The sequence below is a fragment of the Cydia strobilella genome, chromosome 2, assembly GCF_947568885.1.
Source record: "Cydia strobilella chromosome 2, ilCydStro3.1, whole genome shotgun sequence".
Taxonomy (NCBI): domain Eukaryota; kingdom Metazoa; phylum Arthropoda; class Insecta; order Lepidoptera; family Tortricidae; genus Cydia; species Cydia strobilella.
Genome location: NC_086042.1, coordinates 25231148 through 25256336, shown reverse-complemented (window position 1 = coordinate 25256336; position 25189 = coordinate 25231148). Strand labels below are relative to the sequence as shown.

The 25189-nt window shown below is 36.6% G+C and overlaps 4 protein-coding genes across 4 annotated transcripts; 2 read left to right on the top strand and 2 right to left on the bottom strand.

Moving 5' to 3' along the window:
- Positions 1 to 1755: 1755 nt before the first annotated feature.
- Positions 1756 to 13301, top strand: LOC134753577 (calcium-independent phospholipase A2-gamma-like). Its single transcript, XM_063689503.1, has 11 exons — positions 1756 to 2520; positions 3170 to 3474; positions 5636 to 5773; positions 5944 to 6033; positions 6299 to 6497; positions 6820 to 6906; positions 7388 to 7506; positions 7619 to 7813; positions 9126 to 9357; positions 9704 to 9870; positions 10653 to 13301. The coding sequence occupies exons 1-11, from the start codon at positions 2400 to 2402 to the stop codon at positions 10746 to 10748; spliced, it is 1749 nt and encodes a 582-aa protein (XP_063545573.1). The 5' UTR covers positions 1756 to 2399; the 3' UTR covers positions 10749 to 13301.
- Positions 13302 to 14310: 1009 nt separating this feature from the next.
- LOC134755486 (uncharacterized) lies at positions 14311 to 15400 on the top strand. The gene is made up of 3 exons (XM_063692040.1): positions 14311 to 14452; positions 14871 to 14953; positions 15246 to 15400. The coding sequence occupies exons 1-3, from the start codon at positions 14423 to 14425 to the stop codon at positions 15361 to 15363; spliced, it is 231 nt and encodes a 76-aa protein (XP_063548110.1). The 5' UTR covers positions 14311 to 14422; the 3' UTR covers positions 15364 to 15400.
- A 4560-nt stretch (positions 15401 to 19960) lies between these two features.
- LOC134755485 (U6 snRNA-associated Sm-like protein LSm6) lies at positions 19961 to 21215 on the bottom strand. The gene is made up of 2 exons (XM_063692039.1): positions 21010 to 21215; positions 19961 to 20164 (listed from the first exon to the last, which is right to left on the bottom strand). Exons 1-2 carry the CDS (start codon positions 21098 to 21100, stop codon positions 20016 to 20018), a joined length of 240 nt encoding a protein of 79 aa, XP_063548109.1. The 5' UTR covers positions 21101 to 21215; the 3' UTR covers positions 19961 to 20015.
- A 1787-nt stretch (positions 21216 to 23002) lies between these two features.
- On the bottom strand, positions 23003 to 24880 carry LOC134753573 (GATA zinc finger domain-containing protein 1). Its single transcript, XM_063689492.1, has 3 exons — positions 24361 to 24880; positions 23666 to 23852; positions 23003 to 23196 (listed from the first exon to the last, which is right to left on the bottom strand). The coding sequence occupies exons 1-3, from the start codon at positions 24766 to 24768 to the stop codon at positions 23030 to 23032; spliced, it is 762 nt and encodes a 253-aa protein (XP_063545562.1). The 5' UTR covers positions 24769 to 24880; the 3' UTR covers positions 23003 to 23029.
- Between the last annotated feature and the right edge of the window lie 309 nt (positions 24881 to 25189).

The window sequence follows — 25189 nt, the reverse complement described above, 5'->3', positions numbered from 1 at the left end:
CACTAACATCCGAAGTAAGAGCCAAATTTCCGTTTTCCAGTTCCTGACCCTTAAAAGCAATACCACCCGCTGTACAGGATGTCCCAGAAAGTAGCATAGTGTCAGGTGCAATACATATTATCCTGCTTATGCTGTAGGTGTGGCAGCAAAGTTGGTCCTCTCCAACGCACACCTTCACAATGTTGTGTCTAGGTCGTCCTGCCATCTCCTTCTTGAGCTTCCCCTGCCCCCGATATCCGACTGACTTTAAAACTGACGTAAATAGGTACTACTTTTTATATCTTCCTCTCGCCCAATAGAAATATACTTACATGCCTGTGTACTAATGTACCGACACATGTAATTGATCTCAAGTAACCTCGTTCGTACATTCGTCTGGACTAAAAATAGTTCTCCTGTCATGAAATTCACGCAACTGGTTTTTGGCAATTGAAATTTTACTCATTCTTTCTTATGACTATGATTATGTCATGCTCTTTACAATACCTATAAATCTACTAATAGCACAGTTTGTACGGTCCGGTCCTTACCTACTCGGTATATGTATAATTACATAAAACTGTGCTCTTTCAGCTGCGGCTCAACCACAATTCAATAATAATTTTACACCGCCGGAAATAGAGATTAGTACTTATTTTCCAGTTTCTAAAACGTATTAAGCATTTTATCATATGACTAATCTTGACTAAATCTTATACATTAGGTATATATTTGTATTTATATGCTTTTATGACAGAACGGAGAAACGCAGAAGATTGCTACAACAACAAACAAGCCCCTTCACGTGAGCGTCGGCTTGTTTTGCGAAATACGTGTTGTTGTTATTGCACATAGGCACCTACTGTGAACATTCCGCCCTACTAGTTTACGTGCTGAATCATAGAACTGTTTTGACAGTGCCATGAAACTGAAAAACAACCTATTGACACAAACAGACTACCTAATTGCGCATATAAATTCGGGTAATATCAGAATTTGTTGTATAAGTACCTATTGAATTTCCGGGGAATTCTCGTTAGCGGTCTGGTTGCTAGACTAGCTTAGCAAAGAAAATCAATGAAAAATATACTGCAATAAAGTTATTAGTGGAATCAAGTAGGTTATACATGGTTATACCTACCCATAATTTTTTTAATACCACGTCGATGGAAAACAAGTTACGGTCCGCCTGATGGTAAAGCGGTCACTGTAGGGCGTAGTCTATGGACGCCTGCAACTCCAGGTCATGCAATTGATGCAATGCATGCTGTCGACCTTTTAAAAACCTGTAGGTACTTTTTTTTAAGAACCCCATTTGTAGTCTCTTGGAAAAACCTCAGCAGGGAGCTCATATTCCACGAAACCGTATTCAAACTCAAGCGAGATAAACGTGTTTTACCTATTATAGGTATTATATATAAATGCCTATTATTTAAGAGGTATATAATATACATCTTAAATTAATACAAATCCACAGATCATTAATATAAATCCAGTAAAAGAGGTGTGGCTCTCGCTAGCGACAAGATGTCCTTGTTTTGCGTAAGTATTAAAAATAGACATCGGTCAGATAGGTACTTGTATACCAATTGACGAAACTGGGTCACACTAAAAATTTATTTCCGTTTCTAAGAATAATATTCAAGTCACTGTAACGAATTTTGGTGATAAATGGAATAAAATAGCTATAAACAATATAACCGCCATCCCAGTCATCGGTGGCGTGGTGATGCGGACATAATCTAATCTAAATCTTGGAACGGTTACAAAACTAGATCATACGATATTTTGTTTGTGAAGTGGCGCGTTTTCATTGAGTCGTGCGGGAGGCATGGCCAACGGCGTCACGTAGCGCGCTGTTAGCAAACATGTTTTGATAATAGTATAAAACTAGTTGTTTATTTACAAATTTCTCAGTACTAACTCAATATTCAAAGAAGAAGGTGCTCACAGTTTTTAAAACAACCATTTAAAAAGACATTCAATTTTACGAGGACATCTTTATAAAAAGTTTACGTGATAAAAGAAAGTGAACTGAACGAGAGTGAAGTGAATGTAAAAAGTTTGTTTTGGTTCGCTCGGCTGCGATTGGCAGAACTGTTATCGTCCGATTTTACGTCATTCGTATCTGTCATTGATTTATTTATATTTTTCGCCAAGGCTTTCCGCAAATATTAGATTTGTGCTACAGCTGTGAATCGACACAGCTTCTGTGATAACGTGATATCCAATCGTCGAGATAGTTCTTTGTATTGTGACATTACGATAAACCAAGTGTGAAGTGACGGTCGCGAGCGTACGTTATTCGCCTAAGATTTTGCTCCGCATCTATAATTTAGATTAAAAACTAAGTGATTGGTGTATACATTAATAAAATAGACTGTGTTTTACGTGCTTTGAGATCTAATAAAGCATTAAACATGTCTTCGTTGGGCAGTCAGTGGCGGATAATTAGGCACTATCTGTCGATGACCAACCTGAACTCTGAAGTTGAAAAACTAGTGCAGAGAATGAAGCCAGCCTCTCCCGAGCAGTGGGACAGTAAGTAACACTTATCATACATAAGTTATCAATTTTGTTTATTTTATTTTGCTAAGAGTTCAACAATTGAGTTCATGGGCTATTTTTATTCTCAGACCCAATACTTACAAGAACAATTAATATTAAATGATGTTAATAGGGCACAGACATTGGTTTCATTATTAAGGCCTTCAACCTCGCTTTCGGACTCGCTTTAAGGAATGACTTGATGAATTTTTTTTACACAAGTTTCAGGTTTTCAATGCCTTTAATTATTTTTCTGTAATATAAACAATATTTTGTTTACATTTGTTATACCTCTCGCGTCAAATGATTGTCCCTGTGGCAGTTCCTTCCAGTCTGTTTTTGTTGGGTTTAATTATAAAATAATTGAAGGAATATGTGACAGCTTGTCCATATAAAAATTTACCGTAGTTCTGTAGAAACCGACCAACTTTTTATTTTTGTCAAAGTGACTTACATCCTAAGTCAGTGGCTTTGGTTTCTTTCTACATTCATAAAAAAATGGAGTTGGTCATTTTCTGCATAACTATGTTTAATTAACTGTCATAGAGACAGAGACCATCATTCAATGTGAGAGGAATAGTGTCGTTGTTATTTAGAACAAGAGTTAATATAGGTTTTAATCCTTTAATCATCCTCTTCACAGATTTAATAAGAAAATTCGAAAAAGCAGTCACAGCTAGGTTATCAACTACGACCAAAGAAATAGAACCAGCGCTTGACAAAAAATCCATTACTAAAGAAACACCTGCCGCAAGCACAACAGATGAAAGACCCTTTAAAATACCCAATCACGATGAGAAGTTTCCTCAGGAAGGTCTGTCGGTGGGGTCGGAAGCCAAAGAGATCACTATGGAAGGCCTATGGCAAGGGTTAAAGCTTAAAAAGGATACTCACTTTGGAAAAATATCGGAGAGCAGCTGGAAATCTAATAAGCCTATAGTCACAAAGGTGAGTCTTTCTCATAATTTGGAAACATAAAAAAATGAAGGTCTTAATTTATTACGGTTCCGTACCCAGAGGGTAAAAACGGGACCCTATTACTAAAACTCCACTGTCTGTCTGTCACCAGTCTGTATCTCATGAACCGTGATAGCGAGACAGTTGAAATTGTCACAGATGATGTATTTCTGTTGCCTCTATAACAACAAATACTAACAAGTATGGAACCCTCGGTGGGCGAGCAGGACTCGCACTTGTACGGTTTTTTATTTATTCATCCATTTTGTGTATATAATTCAATGTCTTTCTTAATACTGAGTGGTAGACATTAGACACAGACTCATTAAATTAATAGACTCTAATGCCAAGTTAAAAGTTTTAATTTTAGAAAGCAAAACATAACTAAGACACAATGAAACCATGTCCATAATATACATACCTACTATTAAATTGAATGGAAAACAGTGGCTTATTTCAATAATTAACAATAAATATGCATTAAACAAAATTCTTAGTTTTCTTTTGCCACACTTTTCACGGCTTTTGTTTAGACCACTGACAAGTGCAAACTATTGACAAGATTCCGACTTATAAATATACCATGTATTATAATTATAGGTATTGATTAGCTTACTAATAAACAATAACAAGCTTGGCTTTAGTTGTTCCAATGTATTTATTTTATTAGAAGACCAACAGCTTTAACCAACAGTATAGACTTATAGCTAGGATACAATCATGAAGCCAATAACAGGTCTCGCTAACAGATACAAATGAAAATAATACGGATTTGCTTGTGTACTAGGTATAGTAGGTATTACAATGTTGTGTGTTGTTGTGTTGTATGGCAATGACCTGAGCATAAATAATAATTTATTTATAGACCTGAATTTAAATAATCAAATCATAACTTTATTGCCTTTAACTAAAGCTCAATTTGCAAAGTTTATCTTGTTGGACATGTTAGTTATATTTTGATTACCTAATTGACTAAATTTATAGTCAAACAATATTTAAATCAACAATTATGCAGTTCTGCCATTTCACAATATCGGTTATTGGCTATTATAGTCGTTATTATTCCAATTCTTCAAAACAATTATGAGTACATCAAATAAAATTAGTAGAAAATTTGCTCTCAATTTGTAACCAGCACTTTTACAAATGCAAAACAAAGAAAGAATTAAACACGGAAATCAACTGATAATTATAACATAATCTACTTTTACGTTTGCCAGGGGGTCAATTCATGATTCCTATCTAATTCGGTCTACGTAAGCCTGTGTAGCCTCAATATTTTGCGGAAAAGATAAGAAAGGCATAAAAATATATTAAGTAAGAATTTGTTTTTTTGTGGTTAACATTTCTTTAAATAACAACTTGTACATTTAATCTCAACTTTGAACCACGCAGCCTATTTAATTAGTTAAAAATAGCAAAATTAATTAGTTAAACTAATTTAAAAAAGGCTATAACGTCATACAAACAAATCAACAATAACTGTCCCATGACAATGAAACACTAAGCAACAGTCAAGCTAAATTAAATACGAGTACAACAATATTTGCGCAAAATGACTCCGTCACTTTCGTTTGCGATATTAATGATAAAGATGCAACACGAATATTTGAGCACACACGTTCTACATGTTCCAGATAAAAAGGCATTTGATATCTATGTTAACATAACAAATAAAAACGTTATCGCATCACGCGGTCTTCAATGTAATATCACGTACGTCAAGTGCATAATGTCCGCCACACGACTAAGATATATGCAAATGAATGTAAATACAATGCCCTCTGAGAGTGAACGACATGATACTGTATTGCTGACAATGCATTCGTCTAAAAGCGCAAACTATATAGCGTTTCATAAGAATCCATTTGTTTTTGTTACCGCGTTACTATAATAGGTTGTGTAGCTCAAAAATTTTACCATCCAGTTACCAAAAAAACTTATAACGGCCCGGCGGCGCCAGCGGCGAGCGGCGGCCATAGGTTGGAGCGGGACACAGCGATCGGCCTTTCGTTCTCACCTATGGCCGCCGCTCGCCGCTGCCGCCGCCGCGCGCTGTCGTGGCCGGGCCGTAACGCCAGTGTCATTTAGTTGTAACTACAACTCTTCAATAATTCTTTAGTAAAAGGCTTAAATTTTAATATTTTTACAGACTTCCATCCATTCCCGGACGGCATACGTCATATCGGCGCTTGTGACGGCGGAGACGACAGAATGCCTCATGAGGAGGACAGAGCATTTCATCGACCATTTGAAACAATATCCCGAGTCTAGAGACTATGCTATTAAGGTTAGATTTTTGAATTTGGTTTCAGAGGGTCTACCGTGAACATCGGAGTTCGTAAATTAAGGGCATTTTTCTCAATCATGACATGACAATCATTCATGCTTGGTTGACTTGACCATACTACATGCTTTTAGCTCTCTTGTATATTTAAAATGTACAATTGTATTTCGTAGGAGGGTGCAGTGCGAGCTCTTTTAAGGGTACAGCGAAGACTGAATGATGATCAACCAATAACTAAAGAGACTGCTGGCATTGTTAAAGAGGTAATCTATATTATTACTATTAAAACAGTTTGTATTATATTTTTTAGTGAGACAGCCCAAATAAAAACATTCTGAATACTATCCCTTTGACCGCCGAAGACGTCAACACACCCGGGCGGCCACAGCCCAATATCAACCTTCGTGCATTGCGACAAGGTTCATTATGACGCGCCGCACACGATAGGCGTGGCGTCCAAAGGCTTGCTTGATTTATCCCGAAATTTTAATCGAGTATAAAAAATACTAATAATTCTACCCCTTCCAGGCCCTAGCCCTAATGGGTTACACCGGCCCCACCAAAGGCCCCGGCCCCAACATCCTGTCCATCGACGGCGGCGGCATCCGGGGCCTCATCGCCATCGAAGTGTTACGTCATCTAGAAAGGCTCACCGGCAGACGGGTGCAGGACATGTTTGACTATATCATCGGAGTCAGCACTGGGGCTATTATAGCTGCTGTCATTGGTAAGTGGCCACACTATTTACTTGTTCACTCATAGCTATTGAAGTCATCTCGAGAGGCTCACTGGCAGACAGGTGCAGGACATGTTTGACATCATCATTTGCCAGAATAACACAAAGTCCCACAAATCAACATTTTGCGTTTTGACTGTGGCCTCATTCGCGGTAAGTTTCGCGAAACTTCGAGCGGTTAAAGGTGGCCAAACCGGAAAAAATATGTTGGATACAACTCATACAACAAGCTTAACAAGGATAAAACTGTTTTCATATAAAGTGTAAGTTTACAATGAAATGTAATGCTATTAATACATTTCACTTATTACAGGCGGAGGAGTGGGCACGCTTGACACTGCTAATCAAATGTACATGACGCTTTCGAAGGAAATGTTCGGGAACACTCATTGGATTGGAGGTAAAATACACACATAATACAAAAGAAATTTACACAGCATAAACATTCAATAGTTAGGTATACCACAGGAAAAAAATTAAAAGGAAAAGTTGGAGGGGCCATAGCAATAATATTTATTTCCAGCCATTCCCTTTTACTTTTGTGGGTTAACATAATTATTGAAAGTCATAATGTAATGATTGTTATATTATCATTAGTCATAATTCTGAAACCGTTAACTTTTCAGGATTTTCCTCGGGTTATCCTATAGATAGGTTAGGTTAGGTTTGTTTTATGGCAATCCTGACAAGTTACGCGTTTCTGAGAAAAACCAAATTATGACTAATGATAATAATATTATGACTTTCCATAATTATGTCAAACAATAGAGACCCACTTTTGTGTTACCTATTCACCTAACTTGCACTAGATAGGTAAGCGACCATTGGAAATTGTAAATAAAATATTTCTTAATTCAATTGTATTTATTTTGTATTAACAGGTACATCTAGGTTAGTGTGGACACATTCCTACTACGACACAGATGCGTGGGAGGCGTTATTGAAGAGGAATTTGGGAGATTGTACTCTTACGGAGTGCAATAGGAATGATACGCCTAAAGTAAGTACAGTTCATATGGTTTAACAGTAATTGTATTTTATACAATTGCTGAGTTGCCTAAGTGAGGTACGAGATTCAAAAATGATGCTAATAATTGTTATATTCTCCACAGATGGCGCTAGTATCGTGCGTAGTAAACGCCGGCTCGAAACTGTCCCCCTTCCTCTTCCGTTCATACGAATGTCCGTTCCGTGTGCGCTCCGTGTTCCCCGGCACGGCGCGCGCGCAGCTGTGGCACGCCGTGCGCGCCTCCGCCGCCGCGCCCACATACTTCAACGAGTTCCGACTGAACAATCTGTTGCATCAGGTGAGACCATTGTAGGACAGAGAGAGAGAGAGAGAGAACTATCCCGCTTCCGCTCATACGCTACACATTTCTGAGCGTTTCTTTTTTTTGCCATTTTTTTTGTGACCTTTTTTGCCACTTTTGTGTTATTTCTAGTCATGATCACGAGCCCTTTTCATCCTTATAGGAGAAAAAAAGTGTCCCAAAATTTCCATACATTTTTCAAACTTTCCTTTTTGTTACCGCCGTTGAAAGTATATGGGGAAATGGTAACACGATAGGAAATAAAATCGTGATCCAGACTAGAAATAAAAAAGTGGCAAAAAAGGTCACATAAAAAAAATGGCAGAAAAAAGAAACTCTCTTCTACTAATTCCAATTGGATAATCTATTGCATTAGGTGAGACAATAGGGTATTACACTGCATTTACTCATTTTTTTAATTTTTTTTTTTTTTCATTTAAAATAAATTACTTCACACTGCATTTTCATGTACCATATAATTATTACAAAAACATAGATAGCAGTTATTTTTAAACATAATTTCTATTGAAGTATAAAAAGTAGGTCACTTGACGGTGACGTCATTTTGTTGTTTCATATAAATTCCATGTTAACAAATCGTTTTGACAGTTCTAAAATATAAACTGATTTGACTAGTAGGAGAATATTGTGGAAGTGTGAGAGAGAGAACTCTATTCCTCTTCCACTCATACGCTACATATTTCTACGAATTCCAATTGGACAATCTATTGCATCAGGTAAGAATTCTCTAAATTAATTTCATTCCGATTCCTCTGTACTAGTTCAGTTCATTTCATAGGTAAAATTTTCGGGTAATATGTTCAGGTTCACAAGAGTTACGAGTTATCTATTCGGCGAACTAATAGCGTTGATCCTTCCTTAATATCCTTAGTCTAAAAAGATAATTGATTGTAATAGAGAGGTAAAGTCTAAGAAAAAAAACTTGCCCCTAGTTTGTCATCCAAAACAGATGGCGCTGCACTGCGCCATATGTTTTGCGGTCATTGAATTGTCAAACGTCAACTTTTGACAGTCGAGAGTTACCGCAAAATCGCAAAATGTATGGAGCTGTACAGCGCCATCTCGTTTACCTCTCAAATTCGAAGCACGAAATTGTCTTCGATTTTACGCATCTTACTCAATCAATGAATCTTTGGTCTAAGCCAAGGAATACGCTAAATGGTCACTAAATGGTGCAAATAAATGTACTGGACAGTTCGACAAAAACTAAAATGGCAGTATTGTACTAGATAGTACAATTTTATTATAAAAACTAAAACATATTACCAAAGTTAAATTTTGTTCCCAGGACGGCGGCATAATGGTCAACAACCCAACCGGCGTCGGTCTCCACGAAGCCAAACTCCTTTTCGGTGCGAAAGCTCTCCAAAACGGAACAGTCATCTCCGTTGGTACCGGCAAACCTCTTCACAACCACCTTGATTATCAAAATCTAAGCAAGGGACTGCAGAAAGAAGAACCTGGGACCAGTTGGAAGGACAAGTTTAACAAGATTTTGGACTCTGCTACCGATACCGAAGGTTGGTTTTTCTTTACATTTTTTTCTTGTAAAACGTTGAATAGGATGATGATATACGTTGACTCCGGCCTAGCTCTTCTCAAGCACCTCGACTATTAATATAAACAATACTGTAGAACGGTAAAATAGAATCGCCGGTTCTTTCGGTTCTTAAAACAGTTTCCGCCATCCATCTGCTGACTTGCTTTGGCTTTTGTTATTCCTTCTCATTATTAAGACTAATTTCAGTCACTCAAAATCCATTTAACTGGTTGATTCACAGCACAAAGCATCCATAAATCAACATATTTTAAAATCTCTCCAAGTTCAATTTACCAATGACGTGTAACCTCCCCTTTATCCAACAGGTACCCATCTAGTGTTGAACGACCTCCTGCCCCCGGGCAGCTACTACCGCTTCAACCCTCCCCTGATGGAGGAGTGCGCAATGGACGAGATCAACCCCGACAAACTGAACAATCTAGTCACCGACACACAGGCCTACATCCGCCGGAACCAGCACAAGTTCCAACAGGTACAGGAACCCCCTACCCTCACTACAACCCTCCCCTGATGGAGAAATCAAGCTAGCTGGGGAAGCCGATTGGGGGGGTGGCATGTAGGACTCTCTCCTCCCTTAACATCCTCTGCTAGCCAGAGGGAGGGGAGGAGAATACCCACTAACATACCCTGCGGCGTCACCCTCTTTCACGCTATAATTTACCCAAACTCCCGAGATTGTTAACACCTAGTTCTGATATTTATGAACTAACATTCACACACATCTCTCGACTTCGTTTGTTAAACTGTTCCTCTCTACCCTCACTATTTCTATTCTAACTTTCTACCCCCATTTTACCCCCTTAGAGGATTGCATTGCAACCTTTATGCCGAATTTTATTTAAATCTGTTTGAGATGTATTTGAAAGAAAGAAAGAAAAAGCATTTATTAGCACAATAACATAAAACTAAAACTAAGAATAATTACACAAAATGAAGTTGCGCTAATTGGTCATTACTCAGCTTGGTGTCACGGTATAAGCCACATGGCACACTCCGCGACGCTGATTTTCAGTTAGGCCCAGTGGATGGACAAGGTGGCATTCAGTAAATAGATTACAATGTAAAAAAAGAAAGGAAGGGAAATTTACTATAATCTAATTTATTATTTCGTCACTGAGCAGAGCACAAACTTTAATAAAATATTATTTTATTAGTAGAGAAGTTAAAGTTTGAATAGTCTACCACTCACAAGAATATCGACTAATGTATACTGTTTTCAAACAGATAAATAATTCTCTTCTCTTCTTTTCTCAGGCCGCCGCCATGCTGGTACGAAAGCGGACCATCGCGCAGAAGGTAATGGACTTTGTCGACTACCAGAGCCAGATAATGGGCGTCGCGGCCAAGTGACGGTTAAAGTCATCATCATCAGGTCGCTGATGAATGATGAACGAATGAGTGAATGATAGTCTAGTCCAACGAGTGGAGAGAATCTGTTGAGGGTGTTCCAGGGTTCAAAAATATGATTTTTCGATCATATGAAAAGTGCTGCTTGTTAAATGAAAGTTGATTAAATTGAAGCAAGGACTTTAATGTAAATAATCTATTGTGAGGAGTTCCAGGGTTAGAAAATATGATTTCGTGTGATTTTGTTCATACAATACATGATTTGATTCATAATTTTATCATCGGAAGAGATTAAAATATACTTAGCGAAATTAAAGTGTTTTAAACCAGATGGGTAATAAATCGCGGTTAAAATTATGGAAAATTACATAATCGAATCACACTTGTCCAATTGGAAACTTAGGTCATTCCTATTTGTCCTATCCTATATTTTACAATCATGGTCCTAATGAAGAAACGAGTGGGAAATATCCCAAAGCATTTTGTGTTGACTAATGATTGACATGGAATTGATTTGTGTTTATTGAACGAATATGTATGTATGCCAATACGGGTGTAACGGTAATAAACATGTATATACATTTTAATCTTATTGCACTGACATAGGGTGAATAAGTGTATCTTATGCTTTGGATGGTGAACTTGGCACTTATAGTGTCAACAATTTATTATTAAATTAGACGGGTGAAGATAATGGTCACTTTTATACTTTAATATGGACGCTAAAATCCATATCAAATTTAAAACGACTGTTAATATCCATACATTTTGCTACTTTCCTTTATTGTTACGACGTGCTGGTATTGGTGGACGTGGGCGTTTACTATAACCTCGTGAGGCCCGCCATACAATGTTTCTTTATCTTTAATTTGAACCTTGTTGTATAGAAGATTAGGGTGACTTTCGTTCGTTTTAGAAAACAGTGAAACAAAAGAAATGCTACTTAATTCAGTAAGATAAGCTTCAAATTAGATTGAAACAGAGTGTACATTGTAATGCACATTGGGCCTTACGAGGATAAAGTATGAAAGCGACGAATCTTGTGCCTATTTTAGTGATATACACGCTTAACTTGGCTTTATACATTCAAAAGTATAATGAAAAGTTTATGCACGGCTCCTAAGCCTATGATCCCAACCCAGATCGCTTAGCATGACATGTCATGTGCCACTTCAAGTATGGAGTCGCACGTGACAACACAAGTCATGCTAAGCGGTCAGGAGTGGTCAACCAAAACTCACTAGCAAATCTATCCCTATTCTGTGAAACGTAATACTTTACCTTTGTGTAGAAATTCAAGAAAAGAAATTGATATGTTTATGTAGGTAGGGAGACCGAGTAGCGTTTATGGAATCTATTAACAAATAACGAGCTCGCTATAGCGCGCGTTTGTTACTTCAAGTTACGAGCTAACAAACGCACTGTTGCGAGCTCGCTAACAGTTAATTAGTAGGTTCCGAAAAATCGACGATATCACAACTCTCCTCTGTCTCAATTCACCTCGGTCTCCCCTATATGATGCTTAGTGAATTTTGGTTGCCAACTGACGATTGAAAGGCTGATAAAGTATGAAGGATGTGTTAAGGAAAAGGTTTTGCAAAATTACTACGTAATTAACTATGTTTTGTAGATTATATGTCTAACCAACATTGGTTGAGAAGGTTGTATAACATTCGTACTACAAACATTCGAATATAATAATTATAAAACTAGTATAAGAAAATACCAGTTGCAATGAAAATATTATAATGCTCACTATATTGATTTATAAAAAAATATTAAAAATAAATAAAGAATACATGTATCTGTTGATGTCCACATCAAAATGTATTACTCGTTAATTTCATACAGTGCAATTTGTTTTTATAAGATTTAATAAAAATTGTTTGTAGTTTTAGTAGTTACTGATAAAGTTAAATATATTGCATTTCTATAAATATTGTTAATTAATTGTAAGTACTAAACAATGTAATTATTTTGACAAAAATATATCACGAACATTTTGCAATAATAGTTCTATAAGTACCTTTTCCGAAAAATAGTTACATTTGTTTTATATAGAAAGATTCCCAGTCCCCAGACGACCGGTCTGGCCTAGTGGGCCTGTCTACGAAGCTGATGGTCCTGGGTTCGAATCCCGGTAAGGGCATTTATGTGTGCGATGTACACAGATATTTGTTCCTGAGTGAGTGAGTGTGTTTTCTATGAATATAAGTATTTATATATTACCTATGTATATTTTTGTGTGGACCCACAACACAAGCCTTCTTGAGCTTACCGTGGGGCTTAGTCAATTTGTGTAAAAAATGTCCTATAATATTTATTTATTTATTATTTTATTTATCTATTCCCTTTTTAATCATTTCCGAGTATGTAGATTTAACATGTTATATTGTAGAATAAATCATCTAGTCAGTTAGGTACACTACCATAGTGTAGTTTTTTTATGTAGTATTTTAGATACACCATAGTGTAAAATTTTAATTGATAGCAATAAATTTAACATATTTGTTAGTTTTCCACAATGTGATAATGATAAATAAACAAAAAATTTAATCTAACATTATTATTTTTTACTTTTAATGACCCACCTATGAAACTGTAAATAATATACTAATCTCATATCTCATCTGAGTATGTCAAGAGTTGGTAATGTTTTAGTGTAACGTACAAAACTTTGTTCACGGAACACTTATGGGATCACTTCGGTCTTGAAAATCGGTTATTTGATTTAACAGATTCGAAAATCAGCATCTAAATTATAAAATAATAAGAGTTACGTCAAATATCAAATTAATATTGTATTATATAATTTAACGAATATTTACATAAAATTGCAAAATACAGGATCCTCTTTGATACAGGTAATGGATGCTACAAATACCTATAGTTCGTTTATATAGTAAAAGACACGTCAAGATCGCTTACCTTCTTTCTAATGCTAAAAAACGAACTATAGTATAACGAAACATTGTAAAGTTATGTCATAATCATAATTACTTTACGCTACTGTGCATCATGAAGTTATCTGTGCATACAATACAAACCCTACGATTAAGAGCAACAGAGAGAACTGACAATGTGACATGTGCGTGAGCAGGACAACAAACATTACGGTACCGCATACTTTCACTTTATTCGGTGGTCTACAAAGTTTTCTTTGCGCTTCGAAATGTCGCTTCTGTCGATAGTTCGAGTCATGTTCGAGTACAGTTAGTATGGGGCAATATTTAGTTCCGATTTTGGCCACAATCCTGCATAATTGTGAAGCTGCATTTGTTGGTTTTTTTTTTCTATATAGTGTACTCAATATTCATTAATAAAAAAGTTAGTACTGTATTAATAACAGGATTAAAATATTTGTTTAAATATTTGAATAAAAATTAAGTGTTTGTTTTGACTTATTTTATTTTGGTGACAATTTTAACCATTAATTTTGTAATACTTACTAGATTATCTATTCAAACTATTGTAAATGTGACAGGTTTACTAAGTAGGTGACTGTTACCTACCATCATTAAAATTCTAGAATCGCCTTTCCACCTCTCCTGACTCCTCAGTTTTGTAACCGCTACGCAGGGAATCGCACGTACGGCTGTATGTGCAGTGCCGTGGTCGAAATCTTTTTCGAAAAATTGACAACTGTTTTGGCGCGAGTTCAATAATATTAAAAAGTTATGGAGTGCCTAAGGATTGTATTGTTTACGGTGAGTGTTAAATCGTATTATTAGTAAGTGCTCATTATGCAATCTGCATAAGTGTGTTACGAAGTTATTTAGTGGGTCAGAGGATGTAATCCTTGAAGGTTACAGATAGATTTCTAATCTCATAAGAATGTAGGGAGAAGAAAGGCTATGCGTGTGTACAACAATTATTACAAAATGTCCCGCGTATATTTTCTAAATATGCGTTATCTATCGTAAAGTACTGATAATAACGGTGTTGATACGGTTCTTTTTTATATTTTAACATGTTCAATCATAAACTTTCTCTTTCCCGTGCATTTGATATTACTGCCATCTTTTTTTGTATCTAAAATCACAAGTTCTTCTACTCAACAACAGATGGCAGTACTATTGACTATTTTACTTCTTAAAATTAATCAAGGATATTATTTTTTTATAGCTCGTCCTTGTCCTCAGTCTGCTCATCTCGGCAGATTCTACGGTTCCCCAGCCAAGGGCACCTAACTTCCAGTATTTTGAGAGGTAAGTAGTTTACGCAAATACACATGTTGACACAGACATGTTGAATTTTATAACTAAATCTAGTTAAATAGATAGAAAGTGAGCAATTTGTCACAATAAATTGGAAACTTAAAAAATATATTGAAATAGTAAAAAAATACAAGACCTCAAAAGCAAGCACCAGGGTCAAAAATTCCAATTAAATGTTTGTAAGTTGTAAGCACATGCTCGTGCTCCATTTTAGACTCCACTAATCAACACAGTAGGTAAATTAGTATGAACTGTGACTTAACCACTGGATAATTTGTTCCAGGCCAAAATACCGGTATCCGTACTACGACGAGAACGGACGAGGAAAGCTTCTCTACGGCTACGGAGGCCCAGAACTGTACCAATACAAGTCCTATTCGCCCTTAGAAGGAATCCATTGATTTAAAATAACTCGTTAGTTAATAATAAGCTCCCTCCACACTCGTGCGAGTCGTGCGCGAATTGAAGTGTGGAGTCTAGTTCGCTAATCAGCGAAATCGACTCCACACTGGCGTTCGCGGCTTCGCGCCGCGTAGTCTGGAGCGGGCTTAAGGTAGAGTCTATTACTTATTCTGTGGTAGAGTCCAACCACGCTAAGCCGGTTATCAGACTGAGATGCTGTCCGCTCGCCGCGCCGCTCCGATGTGTGTTACAGCTCTATAAAAAGTATATCGCGATGTCCTGCTCGTACATCGCAGCGGCGTGCGGATCCGCATCCAATATGAAGACCGTCTAAGTTTTGACGTCAAGTGCTATATCAAGTGTGGCGCTCCCATACATTGACACTGCCAAGTCGACCCGATGCAAACTTAGCTTAGTCGGACTATAGAACCCACGATTGAACATTTACTTTTGTACCTAATTTAATTTCTATAAATTTAAATTTATTACACTAAAATGTAAAAAGATATATAGCTTTCACATCTTTTGTATCTATGTACCTAAGTATATGAATAATAGGGGGCGTTCAAATATTACGTAACGCAATTTTCGAAGATTTTTGACCCCCCCTCCCCCCGTGTAACGCGCCGTAATGTTTTCCTGTAACCCCCTCCCCCCCTACCTAAAAGTTACGTAACACCAAAGTGACAATTTTTACCTAAGTCACAATTATGTTTAGGAAAGTATAATCATAAAATTGAAGAAATGAGCGACCGTGTATTAGGAATGTTATAGCATGAAAGTAAAGGAAGCGAAAGAGGTATGTCAGGATCGTAGCAAGTGGAAATCCGTGGTCTCAGCCTACCCCTCCGGGAAATAGGCGTGATTATAATGATATTTATTTAAAAGAACATGTTACGTAACGCCTTGTTCCAAACCCCCCTCCCGCCCCTGTAACGCATCGTAACGTTTTACAAGACCGCCCCTCCCCCCCAATTGCGTTACGTAATATTTGAACGGCCCCTTACGTGTAAGTTGTATAAAGTGTTAGTAGATAATATAAGGATATAAGGAAACATGGTGTAGTTATTACCTCATTGTTAGCACTCCTTGACCGTAAACCACTGTGAATATGATCTTAGTATCTAGGTATCTACGTGTTGTCTTGGACTGAATAAAGGTATAAAAGTACAGTTGGCACGATAATCCTGATTAATTTCGGGGACAAACAGGTTTTTCGGTAACGTGGTATTCTCATGTTATTAAATACCCAATGCAAGTTAAGTAACTTTATCCTTTAGTACCCACTCTATCCTCTAGCCAAGTCATCAAAACTTGCCATAGATAAATGCAATTTTGATTCAAAATAGAACTAAAGAGAATTAAGTTGAAATAGAGTGCTCACTCCATACATCAGTTTTGTTACCAAATACTAAATAATTTTCATAGTCGACATCTAGCGTCAAGTAGCGGAATTATCAGTACTGCTACTTGATAATAGATTGCGACGAACGTAGTCTAATTCTCAACGATTTTCAGCTATTTATAACCGGATATTAGTTGTAAACTGTTGAGCGATACACTTCGTCGGTCGCGACCCAAGTGACATCTAGTGTCGAGTAGCAGTACTGATAATTCCGCTATTTGACGACTACCAACGACTACGAAAATAATAGTCTTTTTGGTAACAAAACGAATGTATGGAGTGAGCACTATGTCTACTTAATCTATTGATGCTGACTGAACGTAATTATAATTCTAGATATAACAAAAGACTTCATCTTGTAAATCGTCGCCGTAATCCAGGAATAAGCTAGACTATAGATACAAATTAAACCAAACAAAAAGTACTTAAATAGGCAAGACTATGGTTTTTATGCAACGTATTGTTTCAAGTATCTAATATCATTATGTCTGGAGTTCCAGCTAAACACAATACAATACACCTAAGTGCCCTAGCGGTTATTGTTAGGCCTAAAACAATGGGCTCGACCAACCAACCATCAACCAACCACCAACTCATGGATATATCAATATATTTGTAGCTTAAGTGGGTAGGTATTCCATTTTAGGCTAACCTTTACCAAAGAGGATATAATAAGATAGAGCGGTACTGTCATATATATCTATCTTTGGTTAAAAATAATCATTATCAAGCGATGCATCAAATATAACACTTCCACCCCGCTTCTCACCCTCTTAATCCTGTCCTTCTTAGGACTCAAACTATCTCTATACCAAATTTATTTTATTACTACTTCACTCTTCTGCGTGAAACTCCCCGTTCATATATTTTAATTGACCGAGCGTTAGCGAAGGTCTCCGTTTCAGCTTGGGCAATGCTTTCGTACCTATCTATGTTTGGATGTGATACAGGTCGCAATTCTCAACCGATTCTCGTGAAATTATGTGAGCGGGTTCGATAATTAAATAGATTATTATTGTCGATTCAGTAATTATTTTTTTCGAAACATTTATTCAATTACGAGTCCGCTCCGCCAACATTTATTCAATTACGAGTTATGCTCGCGAGGTGTACAGCACAGCTCACAGCGCCACTAGTTAAATAATAGACAACATTTGAGGCTAACGACTAAATGATAAAGACAGTCCATCTCATTCTCAGCAGTGGCGCCACTTAGCGCCGTTTAGTGACGTCTCAGGGCCATAGATTTTGTTTAGCGCCTTGGCATTCGCTGATCTCCACAATACACAGCTGATATATTTGCAGGAATTAAAAAAGATGGTGGTACTTAACAAAGGTCAAAGCGCCATACAGAGGATATATCGGGTGGAACAGTTGTTAAACAACAGGCGGTCTTATCGCTAAAAAGCGATCTCTTCCAGACAAACTAGACTGACATACTTAGATTATATTAATCTCTACTGGCAGCGACTTAGGAACAGTCAAACATTTTCGTTCAACATAAACAAAGCCAACTGTACGTACACATCAGCTAGCCTTGGCATATGTTAGCTTTTAAATAAGTCTATTTACTTACTTGCGGAATATCTCACTCGTAATCTAACATCGATGGAAACCAGTCACAAAAATGATAAAAACCTTAATATTTATATCAGCCCTAGTGGTGTGTGAGAGTCAGTTCTCTAGTTTTTGGGCGCCCCTGTTCGACCGGAGTATTTTGAACTACAGAGTGGATGCGAGTTTTGATACTAACGCGGGGAGGAGAGATAGGAATGAGTATGTGAAGAATTATGGTGTGCGTGGTGAGAAGCTTATAGCGGATTTGGGGAACGGTAGAGGGCCTAGCGGTGGTAGGGATATGGTAAGTATGTAATACTAAATAGTAAAAAAAGCGGTTAGTTCCCGATTCGCCGGATTTACTTTAGTATACGTCACACTCACAATCCGAATATACGAGAATCCGACGAAACAAGAATCCGGGGAATCGGGAACTAACCAAAAAAACTTGTAAGTTACACGAACCTAGCCGCTTTTACGCTCTCATTTTTAAAACAATATGCTTAAATTACATGAAACCGTCTTAGTACCAGTAGTAGTTTCTAAAAATTGTTACTTATACAGAGAAAATAGAGCGTGTAGAAGTTTTGTATGTAAAACGCGTAACTTAGTTATTTGTGGTATTTCCTATAAAAAGGGACCTTATTGTCGATGGCGCTTACGCCATTATAAACAATGCTCCGATATAAATACAATGCCGCGCGACGCTGTGCGGCGTAAGCGCCATCGACAATAAGGTCCCTTTTCATAGAAAATGCCCCATTTAGGTAGTAGGTGAGAAGGTGCCAAACACGGGTCGGGTGCTGGCACTTGGCTAGTTAACCCTAAATATATCAATAAATTGAATGAATTTTGTATTGTTTCAGGTATATGATGATGTAAAATTCTACTATACTTACGGAAGAAATGATGTAGACTATTAAATTATAGAAGAAACGCAGTTTTTTATTGGACGTTATGTTGGAACTAAAGTAATAGGTGATTTAACACCTCACCCTCAGCTGTGGAAAGTTAATAGTTTACATCAGATCAGGGGTCTTTGCACAGCTGAGGGGCTAATACTTTCTAATCAATGGAAACAAGACCAAAGTTTTGTACGGAATTGTACAATCTATTATATACTTAGCGTAGATCTATTATAGTGTAAATTAGGCTAAGTCTGTAAGTAGTTAAATTTGTAATTTCTTTTTTGAAATAGTAAATTTTTTTTTTAGATGAACAGTGAACAGCAGTGTTGTAGGAATATTTGGAATTATTGGGACTATAAAGTTAAAGGCTAAATTAGCTTAAATGTAGTGATTAAGTTGTGGAAGATTGACTATAAATACTCTAGATTAGTCTAGATTGACTATAAATTAACCTCTAGCTGCCCGGACATCAAAACTAGCCAACACAAAGGCTATTATGAGTATTTTGATTCGTCAAAATAAAGATTCTAATTAGACAGACCTTTTTATAGGCCTCTCGAGTGGCTAGATGGTCCCCCATCCTCCTTCTCAGCGAGTATGCGCCCACTGTTGGGCATACACCTCTCTAAATCTCCTTCAAGCAGCCTGATTTGCTGCTTCTCTCCTCCAGAATGGGCCTGCAATCTAGATGCTATCAATGGCTAGATAGTAAAGTAATAAAATATGTTTTTTATAAGAAATATTTTATTGTATCCTTACACCCTAATTAAACAAACCATGACTATATCCTTCGTTTCTGAGTGCTGATATACAGAACATTGTTTCCTCGGATAAAGGCATCGCCATACTTGTTCTTTAGCTGACCGTTGACATACTCTTCCGTTTGTTCTAAAGCTATGTTCATGTAGCCATCTAGACATGCTAGGACACCTGTAATTGTAACAGTAGTATTGAAATATTTGAAATCCCACTGTTTTAAGCCGCGTGTTTACTGAGTGTTATGAGAAAACATTTTGTTTTGAGCAAATGTTTGCTCTTCCCATTTACTATTGGAACAAGTGTTTCCATATATCAAACGAACAAACAATTGCTCGCTCAGAACTGTTTAGAACACGAAAACGAGGCTAGGTCTAGCTAAGGGTGGTATTTCACCTGTCCAATATTTGATCAAATGTGCATTGAGTCTCACTCTCTCATTAAGCAAAATGTGAGACGCAAATACAAATTTGATCAAATATTGGGCAGGTGGAATACTAACCTAAGACAAATTTGGAAATGATCTCAAGAAATATTGATGACAGCAGTAGTCTAGTTTGCTTATAATAATAATTAATTGATTAATAATAATTTATTATAAAAAACCTTACGTAAGAAAAATAATAAATAAAGAGTATATTAAATGATAATAAGTTACGCCATGATTCCAAATAACGGTGTTAAAAATGTCAAAAAAAAGGTTATTTAATAAAATAACATAACCTAGAATATGTTTTAACAATAATTTTAGTCTCCCTTTGTTTAGATCAGTAAATGGTGATGTACTAATATAATATCAATCTTATTTAAGTGTTCATAAAGGTTATTAACACGACTAATGAAGTTTTTCTGAAAGTTTGAAGTCGAAAGAATGACCGGTTTTCGAAGTGCAAAAAATGCATTTAGATTTTAAATTAAAAAATAACTTTAACTATATGTTGGCAGAACATTACTGTTCAATAGTTTTATAATCATTAACACGCTATTATTAAAATAATAAATGAATAACAATGTCTTACCTCGGTAATCAACACCGCTGTTCAGTTTAACGACCACAGGTCGCCCGTGGATTTGTTGGATGAAAGACGAAAGTGCTTCTTTACGACTCATTTTTAATTAATTGATAAAATTATTTTTGCGTTGTATTTGTTTGATTTTTACACTATTTTTCAGTATGATGCCGCGAATGTTTCTATGGAATCAATTCAACAGTGAGTGAGCAGAGCCAGTGACAGATCAAATCAGTGTTGCCAGGTGAGCGGAAGAGAATTATCGTATTTGATATGGATGGTATAGAAAGGATGCCAATCTCTTATGGCAGAATTGTTGCAAAAGTGACCGCTTTCAGCTTTAAATAATAGTTCCTAATCTCTCCGGTGGCGCTAGTTAGGCTCTGGGACATGAGTATAACATGAACCATATAAGGCAACAAATAACCCGACCAAATTACGTAGGTTGTTTTTGGTAGTATTTCGGTGTATGGTGGCGCCGCCTAATTACTGTTTTTTGATGGACACTTTTCATACATAGAGATTTGGCTCCTTTATATAGTCTCCATGGTATTTGAGTACAGTTGGTCAAACCAAATTGTCAGTAAATAAAAACAAAAAAAAAAACTATACTCACCCTTTTTTCTTGGGTGCTAGTACTAGTGTAAGACAAAGATAGTATGATTCTCTCTGTCTATGTTTGAAATGAGACAGTCCTTTGACAAAGTATATCAAAATTGTCGTACCAATGAAAAAATTATCATACGCCTATCAAAAAGCTTAGAGGATATAACCAAACGGAGACGCCTTGTCTGTAATTTTCTGTACAAAACAGTGCCGATTTTTGCGTTGAGGGGCACTTCAAATGTATATGTAACGAAAAAATAGCCATGTCAGATAAACGTCAGTCCATACATTGTGTATGCCCATTGGCCGCCTATTTTCGACAGAGGGAACCGTCTCCTATATATTATACTACTCTTTGGGGAACCGCCTGTTAATGGCTAAGATGGCTACTCCGTTTGGTTATATCCTCTTACGTCAAAAAGGCACTAGGTACGGGTACGTCTAATAAAAATTTCTTGCAAAATAAGCTCACATGTCCAATGTATAATTGAAGAAAATGCAATTTTCTTCTAAATTTCGCAAAAATCAGTTTTGTATTTGTGGTAAATTTGTGATAGATCCAAACGGTTTACAGGAAATTTCTACATTTTTGACTTACACTAAGGAGCGGAACCCCCAAATGGTGCTAAAGTATCATATTTTGCTTCAAATAGTAGAGCTGAAATTATCGTACTTTTGCGTAAGAATGCTCTCTGGAACGTACATCGTACCGGAGCCCAAATTATCGTACATTTACGATAATTATCATACGCCTGGCAACACTGGATCAAATGAAAATGACAGTCCATGGTCATGAAATAAATTAAAAAAAAATGAAAATGACAGTTGTTTATTTGCGTTTTGGTTACAAGCGAAATTATTTCTCCTCTTGGTTTTACATTGCGGTAAAAACAAAAAACTAATATTACTGAGAATATTACGACCGTTTCACTAGAATCACCAAACTTTTTTTTATGTAAGGGTCATGTATATATTCTTGCATTCGCTATAAAACGCCATGCAGACGCTTAATTTTATGTCCTTTACACATCTTGGGCTAAGGAGCGATAATTAAGGAGGAAATAATAGGGAATATTACGAAAAACTTTACGTAGAGGGTGCCACTAGCATAAACTGAGGGCCTATCGCGAAACACGTAATTTCGTTATCTGCCTCTCTATCACTTGCATATTCAAAGTTCAAACGATAGAGGCAGATTTTCGCGGTAGGTTCTCTGTAATCAAACCACCTTGACGCATCAATGTCATAATGAAAACTTGTCAAAAAACTGTTTAAGGTGTTTGGGCATAGTACTTATGTATAAGTTACTCTATGGTTTACAATTTGTGCTAGTGCTGCACTCTGGCGTCAGAACATTGCAGTAATACCCCTATTATCATGTAATAAAACCAATATAGCTAAGAAAAAAAACTTTAATTATAATCTATGTCCTTTCTCTAGGCTCAAGTGATGTCCAAATGTATCCGGAGTAGTTGTTGACCTCATTGTCGGTCAGAGGATAAGGGCTGTTACTAGCCTTATAGTAGTCTGAAGGAGCATGCATCACAAATTCCATTACATCAAGCTTCCTCGCCAGCTCTTCTTCTGGACCTAAAAACAAGAATAACACAAGTAATTATACAAAAATCATTTCCAATTTTGTATTTCATGTTTCCTTATATTTTTTACACTTCGGCATACACTTTTCTTTGGTCATGATCAGTGAATTCAGTGTTGGTTATGAATGTAGGTATTTATTGCATAGAAAAATATTTTTTTATTTTATAGATGATATCAAACTGCCATTTTAATATTCTTAGCTCCATAATTATTTACCCGTGGAGTAGTTTATTTATTTTTTTAGTTCTATATAAATTTTAATACTTTAACTCTGGCATGTTTCCTATTTTTAAAGCCAGCCAGTTATTAACAAATTCACAGACGCCTAGTGACGTCATGTGTCATAGGCCAAATGAAACAAAAAACTACATGAATTTAGTATTTGTGTCCACGAATGTGTTAAAGATATTGGAACAAGTAGGGCAGAAGGATGAAGAAAACATTACTTTTCATGTCTTACCAATAATGTAGGTAGCAGGGTCAAACCCACTCTCTGGAGGTGGGCTGGCTTTAGTTGGCAACAGCCACGTGACAACAGCACTCTTCTCACAATACTGGTCAGTCATGAAACCTCGGATCTGAGCGTAGTAGGTGTCTCCATCAATGTCGATCATTGAGACTATGTCGCCCACTTGCATGTAGTTGCCCTGTAAAGAATCTTATTAAAAAGGTAATATTAACTGGTTTTATAATGGTGTGTTATTATGGTTTAGGAATTGTATTAGAATAGTGCAAGCAATATGATAGGTATTAATTATTATTTTGAATACTTAATTGTGATTCTTATTGAAAAAATAGAAAATGCTTTTTATAATCTTTATTACAAGTAAATTAACTAGCGCTATACTGACACATATCATGTTATAGTTAGTGATTGGTAACAATGTTTTAATTTCATGGCAGCGTTGTTAAGGGAATCTGTAATGTAAAATTCAGCTAAAATTATTAATTAAGGTTAATAAACCTTAATATTTTATATGAACCTTAATTGACGTCCTGTTTCAAAATTGTTACTTTCCTATACTTTAACTTGACCAAGCTGCCATGAAATTAAAACGCTATTACCGATCACTATTCATAGTTTACCAATGTTATGTAAACTAGTACTCGATAAAGCGAATATGTATAAAGACAGAAGCCACAATCAAACTTTACCTTATAAAATACTGAATCACTGGTCACAACAGTGGCTGTGGCTGTCGGCGCCTTCAAAGGCTGTCTCTTGAAGATGCTTCTGCGGCCTCTTCCGCGAGGCGCCGTGGATTTAGGAGCCACTGACGCGGGGGTCTTTGGCTTGTATCGAGTCGCTCTTGTACTCTTCCTAGTACCTTTCCCAGTCGCTTTTGCGGGTGTAGTCTCACCCTCAGTCTTTTCATTTTTAGTTTCTGGTTCGTCTTTATCCTCGCGTTTAACTTCCACTTCAGTTTTGAACGTAAAAGGTGGACTTCCTTCTTTAGTAGTAGCGTTTGAGAGGTGACATTCGTTGCAGATCTGACCGTTTTCTGCACTCCGCCAGAGGAGAGAATCGTTTGCACCGCACTGAACACAAGTTGGTTTCGGCATATTTATAAAATCTTCTTCAATATATTGCTGATAAGAACGATAAATAATATTTATTCATAGTGCGATACGGTACGCGAAACAAGACGCCACAACAGTAGTTTTCCGTTTCACGCAGCTTGACAGATTTCACCTTGGTATAAACGCGCTCATTTTATACAATACCTAAAACTGCAAGCATGAAGATAAAACTATAAATTATGGTTGAAGTGGGTTGAATATAAGGTACTGCTTTGAATTTGATAAAATTAGTTTAAGTTGATAAGGTTTGTTATGTTTTGAGGTTTGTTTTTATTTTAGCGTGGAACGAACCATGTTTTAACTGTCAGATTAACTTTTAATACCGCCCTCTGTTGACAAGTAGCAAAAGTAAATTTATAGTGACATCTATTGAGAGTATGAGTAGTGTGTACATTGCCAATGT